This window comes from Gavia stellata, chromosome 10 (assembly GCF_030936135.1).
Source record: "Gavia stellata isolate bGavSte3 chromosome 10, bGavSte3.hap2, whole genome shotgun sequence".
Lineage (NCBI taxonomy): Eukaryota > Metazoa > Chordata > Aves > Gaviiformes > Gaviidae > Gavia > Gavia stellata.
The window spans coordinates 4,295,582-4,318,323 of record NC_082603.1 but is presented as its reverse complement, the minus strand read 5'-3'; the positions used below and the strand labels follow the sequence as shown (position 1 = coordinate 4,318,323).

Sequence of the window (22,742 nt, the reverse complement as noted above, 5' to 3'; positions counted from 1 at the left end):
TCAGAACACCTGCAAAGGTTCTTCTCTTAGGAGCACATCCCCGTTACACGTGATCCTGGCACCAAGCCCTTTCCTTCCCCACACACAAAAGAAACATTAAAGCCACATCTGCTTTTTGAGAGAGACGTGGGAGGAACAGTGAGACCGCTCACTTGTAAGAGAGAAATATATAAGGCCAGGCAAGAATACATCCCCCTTCTCCAAATTCTTCCCTCTGAAGGGGCAGGAAAATGATCCCAAGTCCCAATTTGCAGGTGGGGAAAGCGAGGGCTGGAGATGTTTCCCTATGCCCAAAATTGCGCAGTCAGACTGCGGGGCAAGCTTTATTTTCACTTGGTAAGTCTCCTGCCTGCCGAGCTCACGCTCTAACCGCTCGCCCGGCTTGCTTTGCCAAAGCAAGATGAAGTGTACTCCTTTTTCAATGTCTCATTGTTCCTCCCATCACCTTAAGGATCAGAACTTCATCCTTCCTTATTGTACACGTTATACATCCTCAAGAGAACTCCTTCAACCGAAACGTCCTCTCCCAAACCCAATCTGCGCAACCTGTTGTTCATTTTCCCCCTCCATCATGAACAACTCGGCATCAGAACCAGAGAAAACTCTTAAAGTATTGCATATTTTTTAAAAAGACGTCTTCAAAAGATGTCAAGATATTTGCACTTATCTACCTGTCCCATGCTTTTCCGTTTATGAAACACGTAAGCACGTGCAAACACCTACAATACACAACGCAGGCATGTCTCTCCAGGTTTGCTTAACTTGCTCTAAACATCAGAGCTGCTTGGAATACAAAAGTTTAAGTCCATGCAAGGGGACAGAGTTGTGATTGCTCTAGGAACCACTCACTTTTAAGTTTCCTGAACCATTACAAGGAAATGAAGTAGGGTTTTCTTTTCTTTTTGCATTTCATTGATAAAAAAGTTATCAAACTAGTTTGTAGAAACACGTTTAAAAGCAACCACCCACGATTGCTCGGCTGGGACGATAGTATTTCAGTATACCATATTGCTGTTATAAAAGATCAAGTGCGTGTCAAGGGGGGAGTAGGGGTGAAGGACGACTTTGGTAGCCAGCCTTTAACTCCGCAATTCAGCCAGTCCAGAAAAACTCTTCCTAACACTCAGCAACACCCAAAGCGCGGCAGCGCACCGGTCAGGACGTCAGAGTGCTCTGAACTCTCCAGATCAGCAACAGCAAAGGACAACCTCCTCCAAAAGACCCCTCCATCCCGTCTCCCAATGCATCAGAGTCGAACGCAAACCTCACAGCTGCTAAATTTCACTTCCAGTAGCTGAAGCGCTTCAAATTTTGCTGACCTCTAGAATATCGCTTTATAGCCGTGCCCGTTTTTAACAAGGGGCGTTGAGGCCGCACGCCTGGAACGGGCAAGCCAAAAGCCCTAAAATAATAGTTTTAAGTAAAAACATAAAAGGGACACACCAAAAATAAGACAGGGATAAATACACTCGGGCAAGGCAGGTTCCACCAGGACAGTCTTTTTGTTTTCTTTAACGTGGCAACCACCTGGGGAAGGGAGAAAGGCAACAGCACCTTGCCCCTGCTCTCCCCTTGAGCTGGACCAGCAGATATGGCAAGGAGCAGCCCCGCACGCTAGGCTCACCGGGTCTGCGTGGCTGATGGCCGGCGGGACCTAGCTGCTGGGCCAAAACGCTGTCGAGAAATACAAATGACTGCTCGTCCCAGATCACTACGGAAGATTAAAAAAAATTTAAAATCCTGTCGATCCCTGAATAAGAAGTTGATTGACACAGTTGTTCTGTTTTTCTCCAAGAGGAGGAGGAATACGGGAGAAAAACTTTTAACACTCTACGTGTGTGTGTGTGGGTGTGTGAGAGAAAGAGAGAGAGAGAGAGAGAAAGATTTTGCAATTTTGGCAACATCTTGGGAGCTTCTTTCTGTCCAGTGGTGGCATTGCACTAATTACAGTACCAGCCTGCCAGGTTGGTGCTGACTCTTCAGAGCCAAAAACGGGAAGACGGTCCTTTCTCCCCAGACTCTGCAGCCATGTTTCAATCTGGCCCAGTTGTGGACACAGATCCCTGTGCCGTCTCCCCCACAGCAACAGCCTCCTCCTGCGGAGGAGATTCTTCCTCCGCCTGCCCCCGAGATGTGACGGTGGTCTCGGGGGAGATGCTGTGCGGCCCCTCCAGAGGCATACAGCCAGGGTGGTTCTTGCGAAAGTGCTGGTTGAGGATGGCCTGGAAAGGGAAGCTTTTGCCACAGACGTGGCAATGAAAGGGCTTGTTGCCTGTGTGCTTGCGGATGTGATACTCCAGCTGATCCTTGCGGGTGTACTTCTTCCCACACATGCGGCAGACAAAAGGCGTGATGCCCATGTGGAGACGCATGTGCCGGTCCAGGCTGCCTTTCTGGTTGAAGGATTTGGCGCAGTAAATACAAGTGAGCCGTGGGTTGTACCGGAACCAGCGCTCTGAAACCTCCTGCTCCCGGAGATATTCCACATAACCGCTCACTCCAAGCATGGCCGATTCCTCCCCCTGCGAAGGAAGCAACAGAGATTTAAATAACAAGCAGCCTAAAATAAATTGCAGGAAAGAAGATCAGGCCCCAGTCCAGCCAGTAAAGCACTGAAGCATGTGCCAAACCTCGAAATCAGCGGCACTAATGTCTTCAACCTCAAGCACACATTTAAGTGCTTAACTGGAGCCTTGGGGCTGAAGACAAATGAGCAATCAATTAGAAACCTCTGCTGTGGGCCCCTTCTGCCAAGTCATTCACTAGATCCACGGAAGAAGACAGCCCTTGTCAGGAGGGCACTTAGCCACTGATTGAGCTGAGGCTCAAACGTGTCAATACATGTTCCTTTTTTTTAAAACTTGGGCCAGTTTGATTAAGATACCGTATCCCACATTCTATTTAACTTACTAATGGTTGAAAAAAGAAGCCAATCGATGAGCTTGCAGTAACATGAAGGTGGAATAAACTACAAGTCATATCTGAAACTCTTTAGGTGTCATTTTACACAGATATTTATTCAGGTGTCATTCAGGATTCATTTCATAATGAATCATGTTTGCCTAAATGGCTGCGTAACCCATCCCAGGCCCGCGGCGTTGCAGGGGAGGATGTGCAGCACAGAGAGCTAGCACGCCTGGCCCGAGTCACACAGCAAGGACTAGCTGGCTCCTCGTTATTTTCTGAAGCCAGAAAGACAAGCAACCAAGGGTAACCCTGAACTGCAAGTTCGGGCTCTAGGACAGCCGCTTCCGGCTATCGTATTCAGAACGAGCACAAACAGACGGTCTCCTGAATGCCTCCGTGCTGGAGGATGCAGTATTTGCACTCCCAAGCCTTACGCTGTTTCCCAACAATGCCAAACGCGGACAAGCAACCAGCGTAACAGCAGGAGGGCATCTCCTCCGGCAACCAAGGCTGTGCACGCGCGAGCAGCAGCGTAACTGTGCCAGGTGCCGTTGAATCCGACTGTAGAAGCACTGGTAAGCTGCTCAGGACTAACGGAGATGCACAAAGTTACGGTACTTTCTTTCCACTCTACCACTGCCACTGGGCAGGGATCAAGGGCAGACTATTTTTAGCATCGATATGGCGATACCAGAAGAGAGGAAGGTGATGATACTTCCCATGTAGGTGGCAGCCTATGGTTTTACATTTGAGGCCATCTCACGATGGAGAAGGAATAGCAGCTTTTCTGTATGTACAGCTAAAATTGCTTTGTATGTCACGTTTTCCCTGGAGGGTTAGTTTGACCTGAAATTTTCCAGATGTATTCTGAGGACGCAAAACAAAGCTTCGGCAAAATAGGAACATAAAGGTATCTTTCGTTTTATGGAAGCATATTACAGTTAGCAGACAGCAATCATGATTTTTTTCCCCTTGCTTCACTTGGTCTTACTCAAGGGCAAAGCAGTCTAGTAACTCCTCACCTGCCTCCAGCAAAGTCATCTGATTACGAACTGACACATTACTTATCTGCCAGGCACACAAGAGTGCTGCGTGATACACTTGCACTTCGGTGCCACTGCGGTACTGACTGCATGCAACAAAAAATCAGATAAAATTGATCAGGCACAGGTATTACCACCGTGTCCCGCTTTGCTGCACCCTACAGCCCACTGCCCTCCTGCATTTCTGCGTATCTCTCCCTCCTACCCCAAAATTGTGCCCGCATCCCAGGAAAGCAGAGAATTCAGAGCTACTTTGTGTTGCAAATTCTGCTACGCAATGCAGTCCCTTGGGGATGAGACAGAGACCTCTGTACAAATCCACAGTCCTTGGAGACTCCACCCTGAAGGTTTACTGGTGTAGTGCTTGGAAGGCTTTTTGGAATGGTTTTGGTACTAGCATGGAAAGGTTCAGCTGTTGTCACCCCTCAGTCTTCCACAGAAGCCAACTAACACCTCCTCTCTCAGCTCAGGCATTTGCTGTCAGTGTTTTAGGGAAGATCCAACTCTGCAGGCAAATACGCTTTCTCCTCAGGAGCTGGCGGCCTGCCCAGAACGAGGGTTGATATTTATGCCCTCAGACAACAAGAGAAACTCCTCATGTTTTCCAGGTATCTGGCTGAAATCCCAAACGACAGCCAAAATCAGTTTTAAATCATATACCAATGGCATATGGTCTCAGCGCGAGCAACTAAACCCTTTGCAACGGTAAAAGGTCCTTGTTTCACACACAGTATTGCTTGCAAATACAAAGTATTATACACTTCATCACAACATAGTCCCCTTCACCTTCAATGCCAACATTTACTTGCAAACTTCTTGATCTGCCTACCTGGGAACTGGGCTGCTTGGGCTCATCCATCCGCCCGGGAGACTCGCTTTTTGATCTGTACCGCTCAGTCACAGCAACCATGCTGCCAGAAGGGCTAAATCTGTGGGGTGGGGGAAGAGTGTAAACGGAGTTTTTAATGGGCATCAGGTCACTACGATGTTTAGAACAACGGGTGAGCAATAGAGGCACCTGTATAGCATCTCTTCATCCTCACCAGCTAACACACAGGAGGCGGAACAGCGCAAGTATAAAGGAAAAACCAAGTCATACTGGTCTGTGGTTTCAGTCTTAACATCTGAAAAATAAAACTGAGTCATTTGGCTTCCAGTTCAGTAACAGAGAGCTTTTCGGTTGCTATCGCAAGTAAACCGATATGGGCCCAGTGACTCAGGAACCGTACAACAGGAGAAGAAACCATTTCTCTAAGGGCACCTCTCATTCACCACCCTCGCCCTCCTTCCCCTTTCAAGTGTGAAACAAAAGTGATGTGATGGACTCCAGGTAGGAAACAGTGGATATTGAGTGCCGTGCAAAAAGAGATGCTCGAGGCTAGCTGATCATGGAAAAGAGTTAAGGAACTAGGAAAGGGTCGCTCTCCCAAGGGCCAGCTCAAGATCATTCCCACTGATTGATTTATCAAGCGACAAGTGACAGAATATCCACTGCTTCCAGGTAGCTGCTCCCCCATGGGACTAGAGGGATTGAGCTAGAAGAGAAGGCAGATGTGAAGGGAAACTCCCCAAATACAAACCCCCCAAACACAACGGATCTGCCCTTTATCAGATCCGCTCTTTGGTCTGAGCTAAGGGCAAGGAAACAAATGCTGGAGTGGAGGGGAAGCAGATGGACGGAGAATCAAAACACAGCAGATTTCACCACCTATTTTCAGTAAAGGCTTTCTGCTCTTTCATATAAATCAAAACAACAGCGGAGGCCGATGGGCTCCCCACTTCCACTGCTTCAGAAGACGCAAACCCATGACCCACTGCTGTACTGGACCACCAGGAAGAAAATTTCCTCTTGGCCTACAGCTGGGACCAGCTTGTTTCTCAAACAGAACCACCCCCAGATTTTCAGGCCAGAAGGCATCATTGCAATGACACTTTGCGTAACACATATTGTACGTGACCTCGTTAATTCCGATGCTGAGCATGGTATCTACTGAGACTGAACTGCAGTATCTCCTTTAGACAAAAAACCCACCTCAGCTATACACCAAGAGGTAGAGATGCCAACCTATGCACCTCTAAGCGCTAATAATTAATTTCCCAAGCTAGCCTGTACCTGGAGATCCTGGTCTGATCGCTACCCAGGCAAAATACTATAACCTAATCCAGATACACTTCCTAACACCAGGAAAAAAATTCCTTCGGTGCTTATGCTCGAGATGGCCACAGGAAATAGAAGGGGGAAACGTTCCAAAGGGACCAACCCAGCCAACTGAAAATCTTGCACAATCTCCTCTTACAGCTAAGGTCAGTAATTAAGTTAAAGAATACTCACCTGTCAATCTCACTGCTGGTTGGCCTGACCACTTTGGCCCCGGAGGACCCTAACGCATAAGCCTCTTGGCCCATCGATCCGTGGCCCGTGGTGTCGATCACCATAGCAGTGACCTCCTCAGCGCTGCTCCCGTCTTCTCCCGACGGCTGATGCTCTGCCCCGAGCCACTCCTCCAGGTTCTCCGTTTTAATGCGTACTCCTCCCAGCACCCGGACGTCGTCGTCGTTCCGTCCCCCGCGGTCTCCCATTCCTGTCTCAACGTACCACTGTCCCGCTCTGTTAATCCGTAGTATGGGCTCCCTGCTTTCCACATCTGAACTCTGCTCAATTATCTGGGGGCTGGTGGACTCCTCGGGCGGGCTGAGCTCCCGAATGTCCAGCACCGTGCTAACCTGGCCCAGGCGACTCCCCTTCGGGGTGTTGTGACGCGGGCTCAGAGAACGGTTTAGATTTGGCGTCACCCGGTGAGACTCTGGTGGTCTCTCCTGATGCTTTGTCCTGGTCTGGCTCAATTCTGCCTCCACCTCTGCCACGTTGATTTTGAAATGAATTCCCTCGAGAATCTGCGTGCATTTGTCTATGATGTGTTGCATCTGCAAGAAACTGGCGGCCGTTAGGTAACTGATGATGTCAGCCAGTTGCAGACATATCCTACCGGTGTAGCAAAAGGAAAGGAGCTGCTCGAAAACAGAAGGGTTCTTGATGACAGAAATGGAAACGGTGCTCATTTCATTCAAGGACATGTGGTCGCGGAAGTAGGGCGAGCTGGCAGCCAGCACCACCTTGTGAGCGCGGAAAGCTTGCCCCTGGACGTTGACCACAATGTCGCACAGGCGACCCTGCATGCGTAACTGATTCAGGTGGCTCAGGACAGAGTTACTGAAGTCAGGAATCTCCAGCTGAATGTTCCCACTCTTCTCCATGGCTGTCCCAGTTGCAGGTGCACAACCCTACTGGAAAGGGGGAAAAAATAGCATTGTTAACAGAGCTAATCTATCATTTGCATTTAAAACATTTTTCACCTACTTTCATGCAGTTTGAAACACTGGCATTTTTAGAGACGTCTCTCACCATTTAATTTACAAGCACCTTGCAGCAGTTCTCTGATCTTTATGTGCTGTACACCACCTTTCACAAGAGTTAACGCTAAAACAGTCCCCGATAGATCCCCATTCCCCATGGCTTAAGTGCTCAAAACAGTTCGTTCTGTCAGCCTCAATAAAAGCACATTTGCATTGTAAAAAGAACATTAAAAATGGTTCAGGTACTAAAAATAGGCAACTGATTGCATAACGGATTAAAATACTTAGCACTTGTACCTTCTAAGCACTTTGAAAAGGGAAAGTAATATTGTTATCCCTCCTTTGTAGAACAGGAATCGGGAAGGAGACACCGGGACCTAAATCCTCCTCAGAGACTTTTCAGAAGCTGACCGGCACACATTTGACCTCAAGACATCTTAAGTACGTCGTTAAAAGCAAGATACTCATCATATGTGGCGTTTCTGTCACGTGGCAGAAAATATACAACGGGCTGGTGAAAGAAAAAGAACAGAATCCAGTTCTAAACACCAGCTAATGAGACCATCCACTGGGCACAAGTGACTCCCTGGCAAAAGAAGCTGACGTGCGTGTAGTTTGAGATACTGCATACAGCAAAAGACAACTTATGAACAATGGGGATTAACAAACTAGCTCTCCTAGTTTCCCTTCCATAATTCATTTTTCTATAATCATCACATTTCATTTTGGCAAAGTTTGAAAAGGAGCCCTGACCATATATGGTAAAAATTCAGAATGATCCAAAATTAGATGTAAACTTGCCCAAAAAGAAAAAAAAAAAAAAGAACGAAAAAGGAAAGTAAATATGTTCATTAAAGACCACTCGAGGCACGAACAGCTTCCAAGCTGGATGGCATCTGAAGTGTCGATTAAGCAGAGTGCTGCAGATATCAAAACAATTTCAGGCAGGCCAGGAATACCGAGGCTCATAGTGCCTACTCCGAGAAATCTCAGGATCGAAGGGACTACCACACAGTAAAGCATATGTGCCTTTGAAGGACTTTTTTTTTTTTCAATTTATGAACGCTGCAGGATAGCGCATGTTCATATGCCCAAGCAGACTTTGTGCAAACTTGGCAAAATATGTTACTAAACCTGAAGCTGCAGGACAGCCTGTCAATCTTGTGAAGTCGTGCAAAGAGATGACTAAATGGCCGGACGGCCGCGAGTCTCTGGGGTAGGTGAGATCAGGAGTGCACAAAACTTCACCAGGCGCGGCTTAACAGCGCCACGTCTTAAGGCTTCTTCTGCCCTTCCTCTATCGTTAGAAGAAAGCAATAAACCTCACAAAAGCTAAGGAAGCAGGTACAGCACACAGGTCCGCATCAACATGACATTAAGAGCAGAACTCCAAACGCACAAAACATGGTGAAATAGAAAATCCGATGTCTTACCTGTAACGTTACCAGTAACATGCAAAGGGGAGGAAACGGGGGTGGTATGTTGTTGTTTTCCTTTTTTCTTCTGATGTAGTAAGAAGGTCTGAAAACTTTTTGCCCCCTTCCCCTTTAGAAGGAAAAAAGAAAAGAAAGAAAAACCGTAGCGCGGAGGAATAGGGATCTCGCGAGCACCATCAAGAACGTCAAGCTTTGTCATTCTCTGTTTTGCAGGAGGATACAGCAGCAGGATTAGCTAACCATTACATGATGTCCCACCCCAAACCACAGAGAAATACAGTATCTTATCAAATTGATCTTTCCCCACTGTCTGCTCAGTGTTTGTGTTGTACCGATGGTCATTAAAATAAAAAATGGAAGTGCAAATAACCTGAATAAGTTGTTTCCTCTCATGCAGGGCTGGTATCTCTGGCACTAACCCTGCAGCATTTAAACACACGCAGGGTTGTCCTCAAATGAGCTGTCTCCCTTACACCATTAGGAACGCTCACACAGCCAAAATCTCGTAAGTGCAAACGTTTACAGGATCGAGGAGCCTGTAATCTCATCGTCTTCCCAAACCTCCCGTTTCTAGAGCGATAAAGCCCTAAGCGTTCTCTGAAGGAAGGCAAGCAAAGGGAAGGCGGGCAGGCATCCTTTGCGAGGTGAAACACCCCTGCTGAGGCAGCGAGCACCCAGGCAGGCTCGCGCAGGGAGGTGAGGCTGGAGGCAGAGGCCGACCGTTCGTTTCTCAGGGGGTCAGCTGAGGACGTACAGAAAGAGAAGGGAAAAAATAATAATCAGACGCTAACTGCTGAGCGTGGCTGCGTATGGCCCCGGCCAGAAGTCAGCTGCTCCCAGGGGAACCCGAAAAACTATTTGTGAGCTTCTGCTCTGAAAGCAGGGAAAATTCCGTCCACCGCTGATGGCAGGAGAAAAGGACCCACGTAGCTTCGTTTACCTCAGTATTGAGGAAGCGGCATTTTATGATATGCTTTGGAGACAACCTCAGTCAGAGGCTGGCGAGGGGGAATCTTTCTTTTTGGTTCAAACTACCCTTGTCAGAAGACGATTTCTGTCCTCCCGGGTAAGGAGTCTATCGTACGCTCACGCGCCAGCAGCGCAGCGACATCTCAATTTTTGCCTTTCCTGGTGCTGGACCGCACGTTCATCATCTCAGCCTTTATCTGCAGGATGAGTGGGATCTCCCGCTGAGCAGTGCTCTTTACAGAGAACATACTGAGACACTTATCTCTTTTTAATACAATTCAAAGTGTCACCAGCTGAGACTTGGACCTACTTATCTCAGACAATGCCTTTCACTCTGGGAGGCAACTGCAACTACCAAGACCAGGAGAAATTCTCGATCCATCAGGCCCTCTTCAAAAGCCGGGGCAGAGCATCTGCAGCAGATGATGCTCACTCTGAATATATCCTTTGTCAGAAAACTGTCAAGCCGGGGACCCGCTTAGAGGAGGTGGAACTGAAAGTCTCGGTATTTGGGGCTGAGATTTACCACGACCGGCCAACTTGGCTACTTTCAAATGACGATGGGAGCTTAAGAAAGATATAAAAGATAGGAATTCTAAATTGAGATGAGAGACGCCGCCTTCCTCATCCTTCCCCGCCTCAGCTAAAAGAGCAAATTTAACGGGGCTTGGTTTTTTTCCCCGCTAAATGGCTCGGCAGCGATGGCTCCAGGCCTCCGCTCCCGCCGCGAGCTGACTACGGTTCATTTTTAGCCCTGACAGCTGCAGAGGCGCCCCCGAGGACCCGAACCCGGGGGTGCCCGGAGAAGGCACACCGACATCCAGCCTCCCCGCACCCCGGGGGCGACACCAACCCCACGCCGTCCCGCCCGCGGGGCTGACAACGCACCGCTCCCCCTCCCGCGGGGGACAGCGCCGGCCGGAGGGACAGGGCGAGCCCGGGGGGGGACCCGCCGAGCCTCCCTCCAGGCAGGGACGGGCCCGGCCGGCGGAGGCCCCGCGGGAGGGGGGAGCGGGCCCGGCGGCCCCCGCCCCGCGGCCCTGAGGGGAGGAGGGGCGGCGGCGGGGCGCGGCCGCGCTCCCCGGCCCCCTGCGCCGGCCCCCGCGGGCGTGACGGCGCCTCACGGGCGGGGCGGGCCCGGGCCTCCCCCTGCCCCACCCCACCCCGCCCCGCCCCGCCCGGCCCGGCCCGCCGGGCCCGCGCCGCGCCGGTACCTACCTGGCGGGGGTGGGAAGGGCCCGCAGCGCCGTCCCGGAAGCGAAACCCCCCGAGCGGGCCGCACCCCGGAAGAAAATTCCCGCCCGAGAGGCCGCGGCGCGCATCGCTCCCCCGCCCGCCGCCGCGACACGCCCCCTCGGCACGCCCCGGCACGCCACGCCCCCCGTGACGCTAGAGGGGAGGGGTCGCGCTCCGCCCGCCGCGCCGCGCTCACGTGACCGGCGCCGCGACTATATAAAAGGCGCGCAGGGCGGTCGTCGGTCTTTTCGGCCCGCGGCGGGAGGGGGTGTGGGGCGCTTGTCGCGGCCCTGCCGGTGAGTGGGGGAGCTTTCCCGCCCGTGTGGGCCCGTGCCGCTCCGGGGGACGGTGTGGAGGCGCTGCGGGTGGGGCTTGGTCCCCGATGGACGCTGGCGAGGGAGGATGGAGGTGGATTGGCTCGCTGGGGCCTGGCCTGCGGCCTAGGCCGCTGGGGCGTCCTGAGGGGACTCCGCCTCGTGGCGGCCCGGGGCGGGGGGGCAAAGCAGCGGAGACCCCACCGGGGGTCGTGTGGGAGAGGGGGATCCCGTGGAGCCCCCACGCGGGCTGCGGGAAGGGGAGGCCAGCGCAGGCCGCGGGGAGATGGTAGGCCTGTGGTTCTTTGTCTTGAGGCCCGTCGCCCCGCGCCGCTGTGGGGAGGGCTGGGTAGTGCCCTGGCTGCGAGCGCGGCGGGGAGGCCGAGCCTGCGGCCTGCGCTCGCTTGCGATGGGGCAAGAGTTCCAGGGAGCCTGGTGAGAAGCGGGGCACAGCCCGCGTGGCGGGGTCTCGTCGGGAAGCGTTTTCCCACGGGAAATGCTCCTGGAAGATGGCGAGATGGTGTGTGGCAGGTGCAGAGATCAGCTTCAGGCTTCTCTTTTCTTTCAACTCTGCATTAAGCTTTTAGGAAGGTAGTTTTCACCGGTAAATGGAAAGTGTTGCATGTGCAAAATATAAGCGTTGTGTTAGGATTAGGGGTTGCCTGCTCATCCGTAAATTAATGTTAGGAAGCAGATGCCAGGCTGGGGAGAGCCCTTTCATGGTGGGGAAGGTGGAGATTGTCCCCTGCAGAATAGTTTATTTGTAAATAATAAGCCTTACCCGTGCCATGTGGTCTGGGTAATAGCTTTCTAAATGTTACAATTAAAGGCCCCATGTTGATAAAGTAGTATGGTAGCTCTCTTGGCCTTCCATGTGCCTGCACATGATGAAAACTATGTTGGTAGGGACATCTGAGAGGGTGATGAATACCAACATATCTGAGCAGGGCATGGAATAGTGTGTAGTGGTGTATCTGGCATGGCTGAAATGCCACGCGGTCCTTTCAGAGCAGCCAAACAAAGTTCATGGCTGCAGGACTGACCTGGTGCTTGTCCACTAGAATTGAAGCTGTAAAAAAATAAAAAGTTCAGTGGTTCTGTCCTGCTCAAAAATACAGCTAGCAATTATTTTTGTGGCCTGGTCTCTTAAAAGAGTAGCGGCGTAGATTGCATCAGGGGAGAGCTTTAGTCTAAGGCTCAGAGCATTGTTCTGAATTTTACTTGCATTTTTCAAAAGAATATGTGAACAGAAATCTTCATTCTTAGAAGAAAAACTAACGGATAATATCTTGTTTTCAGTTTAAGATGCATCAGCTACACTTTTCCTTCGCTCATGGCTTTGAAGCAGGTAGGTGCTGCTTCTGAAATACAGAGTTTAAATTGAGTATTAATGTGTAGGAACACTGAGAGCAACTAGCCTGGAGTACTCTTGTATCTCAGGAAATTATAGGATCTGTGTTTGTAATCCAGTAATCATCTGTGGTGTCTCTTCAGGCAATCCTTGCTCTTCTACTGGGAAAGTCACCTGTTTCTTTGTACTAGAAAATAGATGTGAGGCTCTTGTTGTGTCTGAACTACTAGTCTGGCCTCTAACCAGGCTGTAATAGTACCCTAGATGCCTTTTTTCCTTCATTACTACTGTTTCACCATCCACAGCAATAAATAGTTTCTTTGGAGAAAAGTGCCTGATGCTTGTTTCAAAAAGAACCTGTAACTATTGGGATTGATAAGTAAATCGGAGCCTATGATGGTTTCAGTATAAGAGTAGTGGACAGAAGTGATTTCTGAAAACTCCATGCTGAGGCTTTTTTCTGTGCTTAGCGTCACTGCCAGAGGTACTCCCCGAGTTCTACAAGCGTCTGAAACTCTTCTCTCTTTCAGATCTGCCACTGAATATGGAGACTTGATGCTGGTTCACAAGGTAAAAAAATACTTAACTGAAAATTGAACCTAAAATGGTGTCTAGACAGTATCTTTTGTTCTAATAACATCAGTAGGCAGACTTTATTCCCTGAGCAAGTTTTCCCTCTGGTGCCACAATGATGACCGTTATTTGCTACTCTTGATCAAGAAGATGATGAGAACTTTTACCACCATAACTTTCTGCTGAGGCACAACAACTTAGAATTCCCCTTGATGTTTTGATTTCTGAATATACTGTTCATAAGCTTTTTTCTTCCAGGATTTGAATTGTATGCTTGGAAGACTTGCAGCAGAAACATCACCTGGTAAGAAATGCGTAGTCTTATGTTGGGGTTTCTTCCATGGAGCTGTTGAAACACTGCAGCGGAAAGGGTGGGATGTGTAAAATGGGAGGGAAGTACTTTGGGGTTAATTTCCACTGATATGCAGAAACAATTGATACTTGCTAGTAATCACAAACTTTTGAATACTTCTTTGTGGTTTATTTGGAGAACTTCAATTTTTCAAAGCTGTCACAAGAGGTTATTACTTAGCACTATTATTCCAGAGCAGATACAGTGATGATGGCATAGTTCAGCAGAATATCCTGTGAAGAAAAGAGTTTTGTCTTTCGCTCCTATCTGATGTATCTAGCTCTTGTGATCTCTCGCTAGGAGGTGTATGCTTGGCCACGAAGGCTGAGGGAATCTGATATTTTTCTTTTGTTGCAGGAACTGGGAGATGAAGCTATAAGCTGTGCAAGGTAAATATTGTATTGCCTGCATGTCCCTGATGTGTGAAAAGGCTGTGTGTGATGACTGCATAGTTCAGCAGATGACCCGTGGTGATCACGCTGTTACCATCTTTCGCTCCTATCTGATGCAGCCTCCTGTACCTTAGGCTAAGTTTGACAGACAATTCACGTGGAAAGCTGAGGGTGAAACACTACTTTCTTTTGCTCTGTGAATGTGTTTTTGAGAATTTGTTTCAGCAGATCAATAAATGGGCTAAATGTTAAAAAAAATAATAGGATGAATAGAAGGATAGAGTAGGTTGTGCTTGGGAAATTAAGCACAAATACAGCGGAGTAAATTTGCTATTTCAGTAACACAAAATCTTGGTTGACCTGGTGTTAGCGCTCCATGTTCTGTAAGTGATGCTGTTTTGCAGGCTGCCCTGGACAGAGGATACCTGTGTCTCCAGTGTGAGAAGCTATTTCACCTGTTACTGATGTTGGTGAAGACAAGGCCTTCCTCACTGAAGGTAATTGAAAAACATTTTTTAGATGGATGCTGCATTTGGCTGTGCTGTGTCTGAGCTCAGGAGTTTTCTTTTGGAGATAAGAGGGTCTGCCAATCCATTTTCTTTCTGGAAAATCTGAAGCAAAGGCAGAAGTACTCAATGTGTGCCTTCAGATCCTCTATGCTTCACAATAAAAGTATTAAGTAATTGTTTTGCGGTGTTAAGGATTTTTAGAATGTGCATGTTGAGACTAAATGGTGAATGTAGCAGTACTATGACTTTACTATCTGAAATGCTTTTCCTGCTTTAGGCCAACTTAGGTGTTGGCACAAAGTTCATGTCACTGAACTCTGCAATTTAGAGGCTTGCTCCTTTCTGCAATTCCAGCAGGCTCTGGGGTTGAGGGTTTAACATCTCAAGGGTGTTGGGGAGAATGCTGGGAGATGGCTTTGGGCCTCCCTTATGGAAGGGGATGGGAGTGTTGCAGTCTACTGTAGATGATGCTGAATCAGGTCTCTGATCCCAATGAGGATAAAACTTGACAAAACACTGATACAGTATTTCACTGGAACTATTCTTAGGCTAAAACTTTCTGCTGGACCCTGTCTAATAGCAGCTCTTCCTTTGCAGGCTTCTGAAGTGTTTCTCATTGTGATGTAAGTACTTGTTTTAATTTTGTAAGTATTAACATAAAAAAATATGCCTAGAAGTGAAGTATTTAACTGCATGTAAGCTGGAGGGGGGGGGGTGGGGGTGGGGTGCAAAGCGCCAGTGTTGGCTGCTGCTTGCATATTTGCCGAAACAGGAGGATGCTTAAGGGGAGAACTGCTGGATAAGGCCCATCCTTGACAGGCTGGTTTGTGCTAAGCTGTTTGCTGTGTGCCTGTGAGCTCATGAAGTTGCCTTGATAGCTATAATTATGTATTTGCCCTCTTCCCCATAGCAACCTTAGCCTAAAGCAGATAGCAGTCCAGTGACTGACAATGTGAGCTGCCTGGGTGATGAGATGTGACTACTTGACTTCAATCATGGAGGTCTGCAATTAGCTCTATCTGACTTCAGGCACCTGACTAGATTTCATCCTTATGTGCTTGCTTGTGTGCTGTCCTGATACTTTGCTTTGTTCCAGGGCTGGTGCGGTGGAGCTCTGGAGTGATGGAGTTGGTAGTGCTACCAGCAAAAGTAAGTTGGCACAAATGCATGTGACTGGTCAGAACTGCATGATGGGTGATGGGGAGGTTACTAGGTGCTGGCCTCTACTTGCAGTGTAGCTGCAGTGTTATGCAGAAGGTTCTTTGAGGTTTTTCTTACCTCTGCTAATAGATCACAGGTTACCAGCAGCCTATAGGGTTCACTTACCCAAGGTGCTAGGGACCAAATCTCATAGTTTGTGACCAAAGACAGTGATAGGATACAGTGATGATTGTAACAGTAATGGACAAAGGAGTTACTGGAAGGCTTAATGAGGCTCTAGAGTAACATCAGCATTGGACTGACATTTCATTTTCTTGTGTCTATCCTAGATTTGAGAATCTGCTTCTCAGTTGCCATAAGACTTTTTTACTACTTGAGAATGTTAACTGCTTTCTGTAACTGAAAAAAGTAGTATGGACCAGTTGAAATAATGTAACTGCTATGGACTGCTTCTTTTTAGTTGATAAGAATGAATGTATAGTAACCTGGCAGTACAGAGCTTGTGCTAACCAAAACCCAAAAAATTATTTGCTATTTAACTTTTCACAGGTTAAATTAAGTAGTGGGCTTTTGCAGGGAGTAGCGCTGATCTTAGTAGTTAGAGCAAAGGGGTAAATTACTTGTCTCAATAGCTAGATTAGAGCTTTTACGTGATGTGAATGAAGATGTGGTTGGGAGTAAAGTCTGAAATGCTGAGGTCAGGTCCTCCTCTAAGGAGAAACAAAAGTAACAAAACATTAAGCTTCTCTAAGCATGTACTGTTTGTGATGATTAACTCTAAGCAATGGGAATCTCTCTGAAAGAGGCTGAGGAGGACTCTTGCACTGAAACAGTACACGCATTCAAACTAACTCTTGAAGTGCTGCCAAGGAGAGTGTGTTAATAAAATTTCACTTGTTACAGAGTGAAGCTCGTGGGGAGTTTGTGTGAGAAACAAGACTAACTTAGGTCTGAGGTAAGTGTAGAGCACATGGGGCTTGATAATTACTGGAGTATTGTCTTTGTGCTAAATGCCTAGGTAGTGGTGCCTAAAATTAGTCCTGTAATATGATTTGTCTTCCTTTATTGTATTCTGATTCTCCCACTCTCAGCTACTGTGGGAATAAACATGATGTGCTTGAAGCAAGAATGCACTGCATTTCTATGTAGTTCTGAATTTGACATGAAAAGGAAGGACTTTTTCTGAGCAGATCCCTGACAGTTCCTGAACTGTAGTCAAGGGTAAACTTTATGTAGAGTTGTCTTTGTATGAACAGAAGTTGTGGCCTGAATGACTCTTAAAAACTGCATTTTTATTGCTGAATGTCTTCACACAGTGGAAGTAGTAAAGGAACTGAATCAGTGGACACCCCTTAGCCAATACAGTGTTGATAATGTAGTACAGCAGAATGCACAGCAGCAAACATATCTGATACGAGTTATGACAGGAGTTGTATCTGGCTATTCTGTGAACTGACACTGTAACACTGCACTCTTGAATTAAAAAGAAAAACAAAACACCAACCCTGTATGCTGTGGTTGTCACTACTGAGTAATTTTTGCTAATCTTGGTTATGTTGGCTGTACACAAATTTAGAATCAAGTTCGGGATGATTGCTGTACAAACTTGTCTCCTCCAGCAGAGTGGTTCTCACCTTTAAGGATAGATTTTCAAGATGATTTCTAGTAGACTTGTATTTTAAGTACCAAAACTCATAGAATACAGCTTTCTGTTAGGGATGGTTATCACAAAGCAAGTAGCAGCTTTGTACTTTTCCCTGCTACTTCCAGTGTTAGTAATTCTGTATTTCCAATTCAGTTAGGATTTGTAAGCTTTATATATCCTCTTGGGTGTTGCAAGTTGAAGTTCTTGTCAGTTGCCAGCTGAAATGCAGGCTTCTTGTAGGTAAAATTAGTTTAGTGAATAGAATTTCACAGATAACTAACTAAAGGATTAATAGTGATGTCCGTTATCCTGAAACAACCCTTCTCTCTTTCTCAGGAAAGGACTGTGCTGGCTGCAGCCTCATTGGGTAAGACCACACAGCAGATGAATTCTGTTAAAAACTTCTGTGAATATTTGTAGCCACTGATGAAATTTGATTCTGCCAAATGAATTACTGTGATATTATAATTTCCGTTCCACTTTTCTCTGAGGTTACAAAGCTGCTGTGGAGCTTTTAGTGGTTGTGCCACTGCATATGTTAATGGTGTTCTCTTGCTTTAGGTGAGGAGGCAACTTTGAAACTACTGTATGGAGAACTGAGAAGGTGAGTGTAACTGTAGTAATAATGAAATACATGTGCTGGAACAAATGATGATAACCTTAGCCTGAACTCTCTCTCTGAACAGAGATGAAAATCTAAGGTCTGAGTTGTTCCCAGCAAGCTTCTTGTGCTGGTTTGGTGCCTTACAATGGTTCTTATGTCTGTCTTAATAGGTGGAAGATTGCAGAATAATGGGTTACACTTGCATGAACAGCATTAAAAAAGCCAAGGTTTTTTAACCACATGGGTAATGTTTGCCTGGTATTGATTGGAACCAATAAAAATTTGTAAACTCTACCTGTTGTGAACTGCTTTCTGACTTGAACAGCTTGCTGTAAAACAGCTCTAGGCTACTTCATAAAAGCTTCAAATGCTTGATTTAGAGCAGGGACTAAACTAGTTTAAATGCTAGTCCTGCAAGTGTCTTAACTTAGGTGTCAGATACTGCTGGTGTGCAGACTGCAGTTGACCTGACCAATACCAAGATTTGGACAAAGCTGAATAATTGAAGTAGTAATTAGTGTTTTGTAGGTGAGAGCTAAACACTACTACTTGTGTATTTGCTCCTAAAATTACAGGCCCCCAGTAAGTCTGGTATTACATGTTCAGGTGCAGATGATGTGCACAGAATAAGCATACAGCTTGGACACTGTTCACCCTTTTCCACTGGACTCTTAGTCTAATCTGGTCACTGGCATTAATCTGGAGCAAGACAGCATCCAGCCTCCATGAGGAAGAAAAATAGTTGAGTGGAGAAGTGGGGGATTTTGATACACTATTTAAAAAAAGTTACTGCTTGTGAGGCACTAGGGCCTGCTAAGGTATTGCTGCTTCCCAAAATCCATTAATGGTAGGCTTCTTCTCTGACTAACTTAGTTTTCCCCATCTTTTTGTTGTCTCAGGAGTGGTATCAATGTGGGAAAAGTCAGCTCTATGAAGAACTTACTCTCAGTAACACTTGAGCTATTGCTTGTAGCACTTCTAATGAGAACTAAAGCTAGATGTCTAAACAGTTCTGCAGGAATATTTTCAGATTATTAGTGTTCCCCAGAACCTTTCAATAAGAGGAATAGGTTTGTCATATCTCCCTCCCACTCCAGCTGGTACAATCTACTTGAATTTAAATTACATCTTGTAGAAAGAGCTGAAATCTTTTTTAGCCAGAGTAGTATTTCATCCTAGAGAAAATGAATTAGACATGATACTGTGTCCATGTGCAAATTAAATCTCTTCTGCACTAAAGCAAAAGCAATTATTAAAGTCTGTTTTCATCCAGAGTGGATTAGTAGCCTCTTAATATTGCCCCCCCCCCCCTACTTTTTAAAATACCACACTTCATTGTGCCTGTTAAAGAGCTTGAAGGGACTGTCATAGCCTGCAGTATAGAAGAAGTCTTCGTGGAATGGTTGGCCTCTGTTTCTTAAGACTCTGGCCAAGACTTCAGCTTCCTCTGCATATTTCTCTGGGGAGGCAAATCCACCGAAGGACCTGGTAGAAGTGAAAAGGGGAAGGGGTTTTGATTTTTACAAGAGGAAGCTTCAGGCTTGCAAAGCATGTAGTGTTTGAGCACTCCGGATGCAATTGTAGTTACTCGGTAAACTATGCAGAACTAGCTGTCAGGGAGCATGTGGCTATCTATGCTATTTTAAAAACATAGGATTAAAAGGAAAACAAAAACTAAAGTTGCTTGCAATTCTGAGAGTGTCAGCTGACACAGATTGTTGCTTGTGGGTTTAATACATGCAGAGAGGGCAAGTGTAGCTTTGGGGACTTTTTCTGTAATAAAGAACTGCTGTGCAGGTTTTGTGGAAGTTTGGGACTACAAGTAAAGGGGGCTGGAAGAGTGATTTAGGTGTTCTTTCTGTAGCATAGGAGAAGATCCTGTAGGCTGCATTTCTATAAAACTCTCTCAATGCAGTATTCAAGAGTCTCCTGAAAAATGAGTGTTTCAAAACTTGGTCATTTCTTTTTCTTCTTAGTAAGATACCCAAGCATAAGTAAAACTTCCAAATGCTGGAGTTCTGTCAATTAAGGCTCTGAACAGCAGGATATAGCCACAGTAAGAAAGAGTAGTCCAGACTCTTAATAGATTAACCCTTTTCAATAGCTGATGCTGCTTACCGGACAAAGATAGCTGCTGCCTTTCGCTCTTCAATAAACACATCTGAGTCAGTGGGCTGTGGTGGGGAGTCTTGATGTTCAAATGGCACAAAGAAAGATATCTTGAAGTCTGTGCAGCCAGATTTTAGCAGGCATGTGACTGGCACAGTCATATCAATTTTCATTTCTAGAGAGTGGAAAAAGAAGAGTCTTCTAAGCTGCAAGCAAAGACAGTGCCTAAGTGCTGGTGTAAAGGGTCATGCAGACTTATCCTAAAAGCAGCAACCAAAGCAACCTCACAGGTGTAATGGCCTAATGGAGTCACAAGGGTGTTAGGCCAGGGAAGTGAACCTGCTTTGTCCTACAGCTCATCTACTGTCTCACACTGTTCAGCTTCATCTCCCATTTGTGCTTCTTGCAGTTCAAAACCAGCATATCGTACCTTTCTCATTCTTCCCTTGGATGTAGTGGAAGAGTTTCCAGAAACCCTGGCGCATCGCCTCCTTCTGGGTCTCTCCCCTAATGACTGTGCTGACCCACTTCGCTGTCTCATACTGACGTAGTTCGTAATCCTTTGCCTGAAAGTTAGCGAAAGTCACAGTAACCATGAGATGAATACTACAGATGACATCAATTAATACTGCTCTTTCCAAATCAGCATGGAAGTATTGTTGCAATCATAACACTGGGCAGCCTCTTAGCTGCAGACTTTAGGCATACCCCCAACAACAAACAATTTGATGCCTCCCTTGCGAAACCATCCTGTTCTGCCTTAGGCTAAGCCCCTCAGAGCTTATAAATAGGTGTTCCTCTTCCCCTTTGCAATTTGGTGTTAACAGTGTCCATAATAACGCTTCCCTGCTCCTCCACACTCATCTGACTAAGAATCCCAAATCCACCTTAGCTCTGCAGCACCCTGACCGCAGAGAGTTCTGTTCCCCTAGCCTTTAGCAGTTACCATCGTCTCTGCTGAGCTCCACCGAGGGGACTGCAGGTCCAGGGACAGAAATGTTTGCTTGAAGGATTTTATCATCTTGCCAGAGCTGAAAGGCAGACACAGTTCATTGGCCTCTCCAATCAATGCAGTATACGTGGGGAAGAAGAAAGCACTAGGTTGTTCCTGCCTGATGTCAAAGAGCTTTTCCTTAGCCTCTGGTCTCCAGCCTTTCAGTAACACTACACTGAGAAGTGACTGGAAAAGTTGGGGCAAAAGACTGGTGCTTTCTAAAAGGCAGTTGTCTCTGAAATTGTGAAAGGCCTGGATTCCACTGCTTACCCCCAATGATTCAACAAGGGCTGAAATCCTTTTGGCCCTGAAGGAACCAACAGAGAATCAGGACCAAGAAGCTACCTCTAGGCTGATGCGGGAGTCTTCATCTTCCAGGTTATGCTGCCTTCACTGCTACGTGAAGTGAAGGCATTTCCTGGCAGCCAAACGGGAGGCTGCGATTCTGCAAGTGGCAGTTCTGTGGAAATCTGTAAGTAAAAGGAACTTGAGAAGTTCAACCACTTTGCTCTTGGATGGAAAGGCATTGGTGATGATGGGTGCTCTAGTATTGACTAAGCCCATAACTTTATTTGACCTTTTATAATAGCTGATACCTTTCTTAAGGCCTTTAGCCCCAGAGTCCTGTGGATAGGAATATGTAGCTACTTTCCTAGATGGCCTTCATGTGGAAGGAAAAAGCTGAAAACATGAAAACACTCAGCTTCCTCTCACTGTCCCAAAATACAGCAAGCGAAAATAATCATTATTGAAATAATCACATCTGGTTAAAAGTCTTGAGATTTTAGCCTTTTATGATCTTTGTCTATACCGGGCAGATCGTAGTGCATAACCTACATCCTGAGAAAGTCTCTGCTTTCTCTTGCATTACGATGTCCTTTGCACTTCACGTTGCAAACACGACACATAGTTAATTCAGCAATTACCTTGACTCTTAGATCATAGTACGTTGTCTTCTCAGGACGTGACTTATTTGCATATATCTTGGGTAACAACAAACTTTGAGGTTATTTTTCATTTCTTCGCCTCCTCAACTGTTCATAGCTGCCCACACAACGGGAAGCCACTGCTCTGTCACTTTTGGCTCAACTTTTTTCATGGGCTTTTAGCATTAAAGTTACACTGATGCAATTCACAGCATGTCCCACTTCCAGTGGTAAACTACATGCCATCTTTAACATGACGTTTGTGAAAGTATTTTTGTAAACAAGAACTGCCTTGGGCTACCTGACTACCTTCTTACCTGTTTCCATTTTCTTATGACATGTAGACTACTATTGAGTACTATTAATCCTCTTCTGTACCCTGGTTTAGAGGTGGCTACAAGGAGTTTTCTCTTTGGGTTTTATGAGGTTGAAAAGCTTTTATCAAAAAAACGCCCAAAAAACCTGCTGGCACTGATTTCACTTAGAATCCTTAAAATAAGTAGTGCACAGAGCACTTGTGTTGAGCTTTTTCTAGCAGCTCCTTCAGTTGTCACCCTAGAGCAAGGGAGGGTCAGAGAACCACGCAGCAGGAGACTGATGCCGGCGCTTAAAAGCAGGCGCTGTCCCCGTCCCTATCCCAGCCTGAAGATACAACATCTTCAGAAGTCTTCACCAGAATGACTGGTCACCAGGGACTGCTGCACGGTCCCAAGCTGGACAGTTGTACTCTAATACACATACAAATCAACAAAGCATAACAATAAAGCAGGAATCCAATAATTCTATTAGAAGCAACTGTGAGCAATTATACTGAAACTGCTACGGTAATTTATTTTATCCATTGCCATTTCAGAGGCAAAGGTGATG

General features: G+C 46.6%; 2 protein-coding genes, 2 long non-coding RNA genes and 7 other non-coding genes across 11 annotated transcripts; 9 read left to right on the top strand and 2 right to left on the bottom strand.

Annotated features, from left to right (window-relative positions):
- Positions 1-2,033: 2,033 nt before the first annotated feature.
- On the bottom strand, positions 2,034-7,220 carry ZBTB37 (zinc finger and BTB domain containing 37). The gene is made up of 3 exons (XM_009811494.2): positions 6,283-7,220; positions 4,780-4,879; positions 2,034-2,522 (listed from the first exon to the last, which is right to left on the bottom strand). Exons 1-3 carry the CDS (start codon positions 7,203-7,205, stop codon positions 2,034-2,036), a joined length of 1,512 nt encoding a protein of 503 aa, XP_009809796.1. The 5' UTR covers positions 7,206-7,220.
- A 3,992-nt stretch (positions 7,221-11,212) lies between these two features.
- On the top strand, positions 11,213-17,032 carry LOC132317605 (uncharacterized). Its single transcript, XR_009484121.1, has 9 exons — positions 11,213-11,241; positions 12,559-12,607; positions 13,141-13,180; positions 13,442-13,487; positions 13,893-13,924; positions 14,332-14,424; positions 15,034-15,059; positions 15,533-15,585; positions 16,501-17,032. It is a non-coding gene; the product is annotated as an uncharacterized LOC132317605 (long non-coding RNA).
- LOC132317661 (small nucleolar RNA SNORD74) lies at positions 12,134-12,211 on the top strand. Its single transcript, XR_009484142.1, has one exon. It is a non-coding gene; the product is annotated as a small nucleolar RNA SNORD74 (small nucleolar RNA).
- Positions 12,999-13,065, top strand: LOC132317667 (small nucleolar RNA SNORD75). The gene has a single exon (XR_009484148.1). It is a non-coding gene; the product is annotated as a small nucleolar RNA SNORD75 (small nucleolar RNA).
- LOC132317651 (small nucleolar RNA SNORD24) lies at positions 13,292-13,373 on the top strand. The gene has a single exon (XR_009484132.1). It is a non-coding gene; the product is annotated as a small nucleolar RNA SNORD24 (small nucleolar RNA).
- Positions 13,732-13,814, top strand: LOC132317662 (small nucleolar RNA snR60/Z15/Z230/Z193/J17). Its single transcript, XR_009484143.1, has one exon. It is a non-coding gene; the product is annotated as a small nucleolar RNA snR60/Z15/Z230/Z193/J17 (small nucleolar RNA).
- On the top strand, positions 13,964-14,049 carry LOC132317663 (small nucleolar RNA snR60/Z15/Z230/Z193/J17). The gene has a single exon (XR_009484144.1). It is a non-coding gene; the product is annotated as a small nucleolar RNA snR60/Z15/Z230/Z193/J17 (small nucleolar RNA).
- Positions 16,354-16,432, top strand: LOC132317652 (small nucleolar RNA SNORD79). Its single transcript, XR_009484133.1, has one exon. It is a non-coding gene; the product is annotated as a small nucleolar RNA SNORD79 (small nucleolar RNA).
- Positions 17,033-17,551: 519 nt separating the features above from the next.
- Positions 17,552-18,140, top strand: LOC132317643 (uncharacterized). The gene is made up of 3 exons (XR_009484128.1): positions 17,552-17,609; positions 17,804-17,846; positions 18,017-18,140. It is a non-coding gene; the product is annotated as an uncharacterized LOC132317643 (long non-coding RNA).
- LOC132317660 (small nucleolar RNA SNORD47) lies at positions 17,661-17,736 on the top strand. Its single transcript, XR_009484141.1, has one exon. It is a non-coding gene; the product is annotated as a small nucleolar RNA SNORD47 (small nucleolar RNA).
- Positions 18,141-19,156: 1,016 nt separating the features above from the next.
- HEBP2 (heme binding protein 2) lies at positions 19,157-20,976 on the bottom strand. The gene is made up of 4 exons (XM_009810543.2): positions 20,902-20,976; positions 20,386-20,521; positions 19,965-20,130; positions 19,157-19,331 (listed from the first exon to the last, which is right to left on the bottom strand). Exons 1-4 carry the CDS (start codon positions 20,974-20,976, stop codon positions 19,157-19,159), a joined length of 552 nt encoding a protein of 183 aa, XP_009808845.1.
- Positions 20,977-22,742: the final 1,766 nt, after the last annotated feature.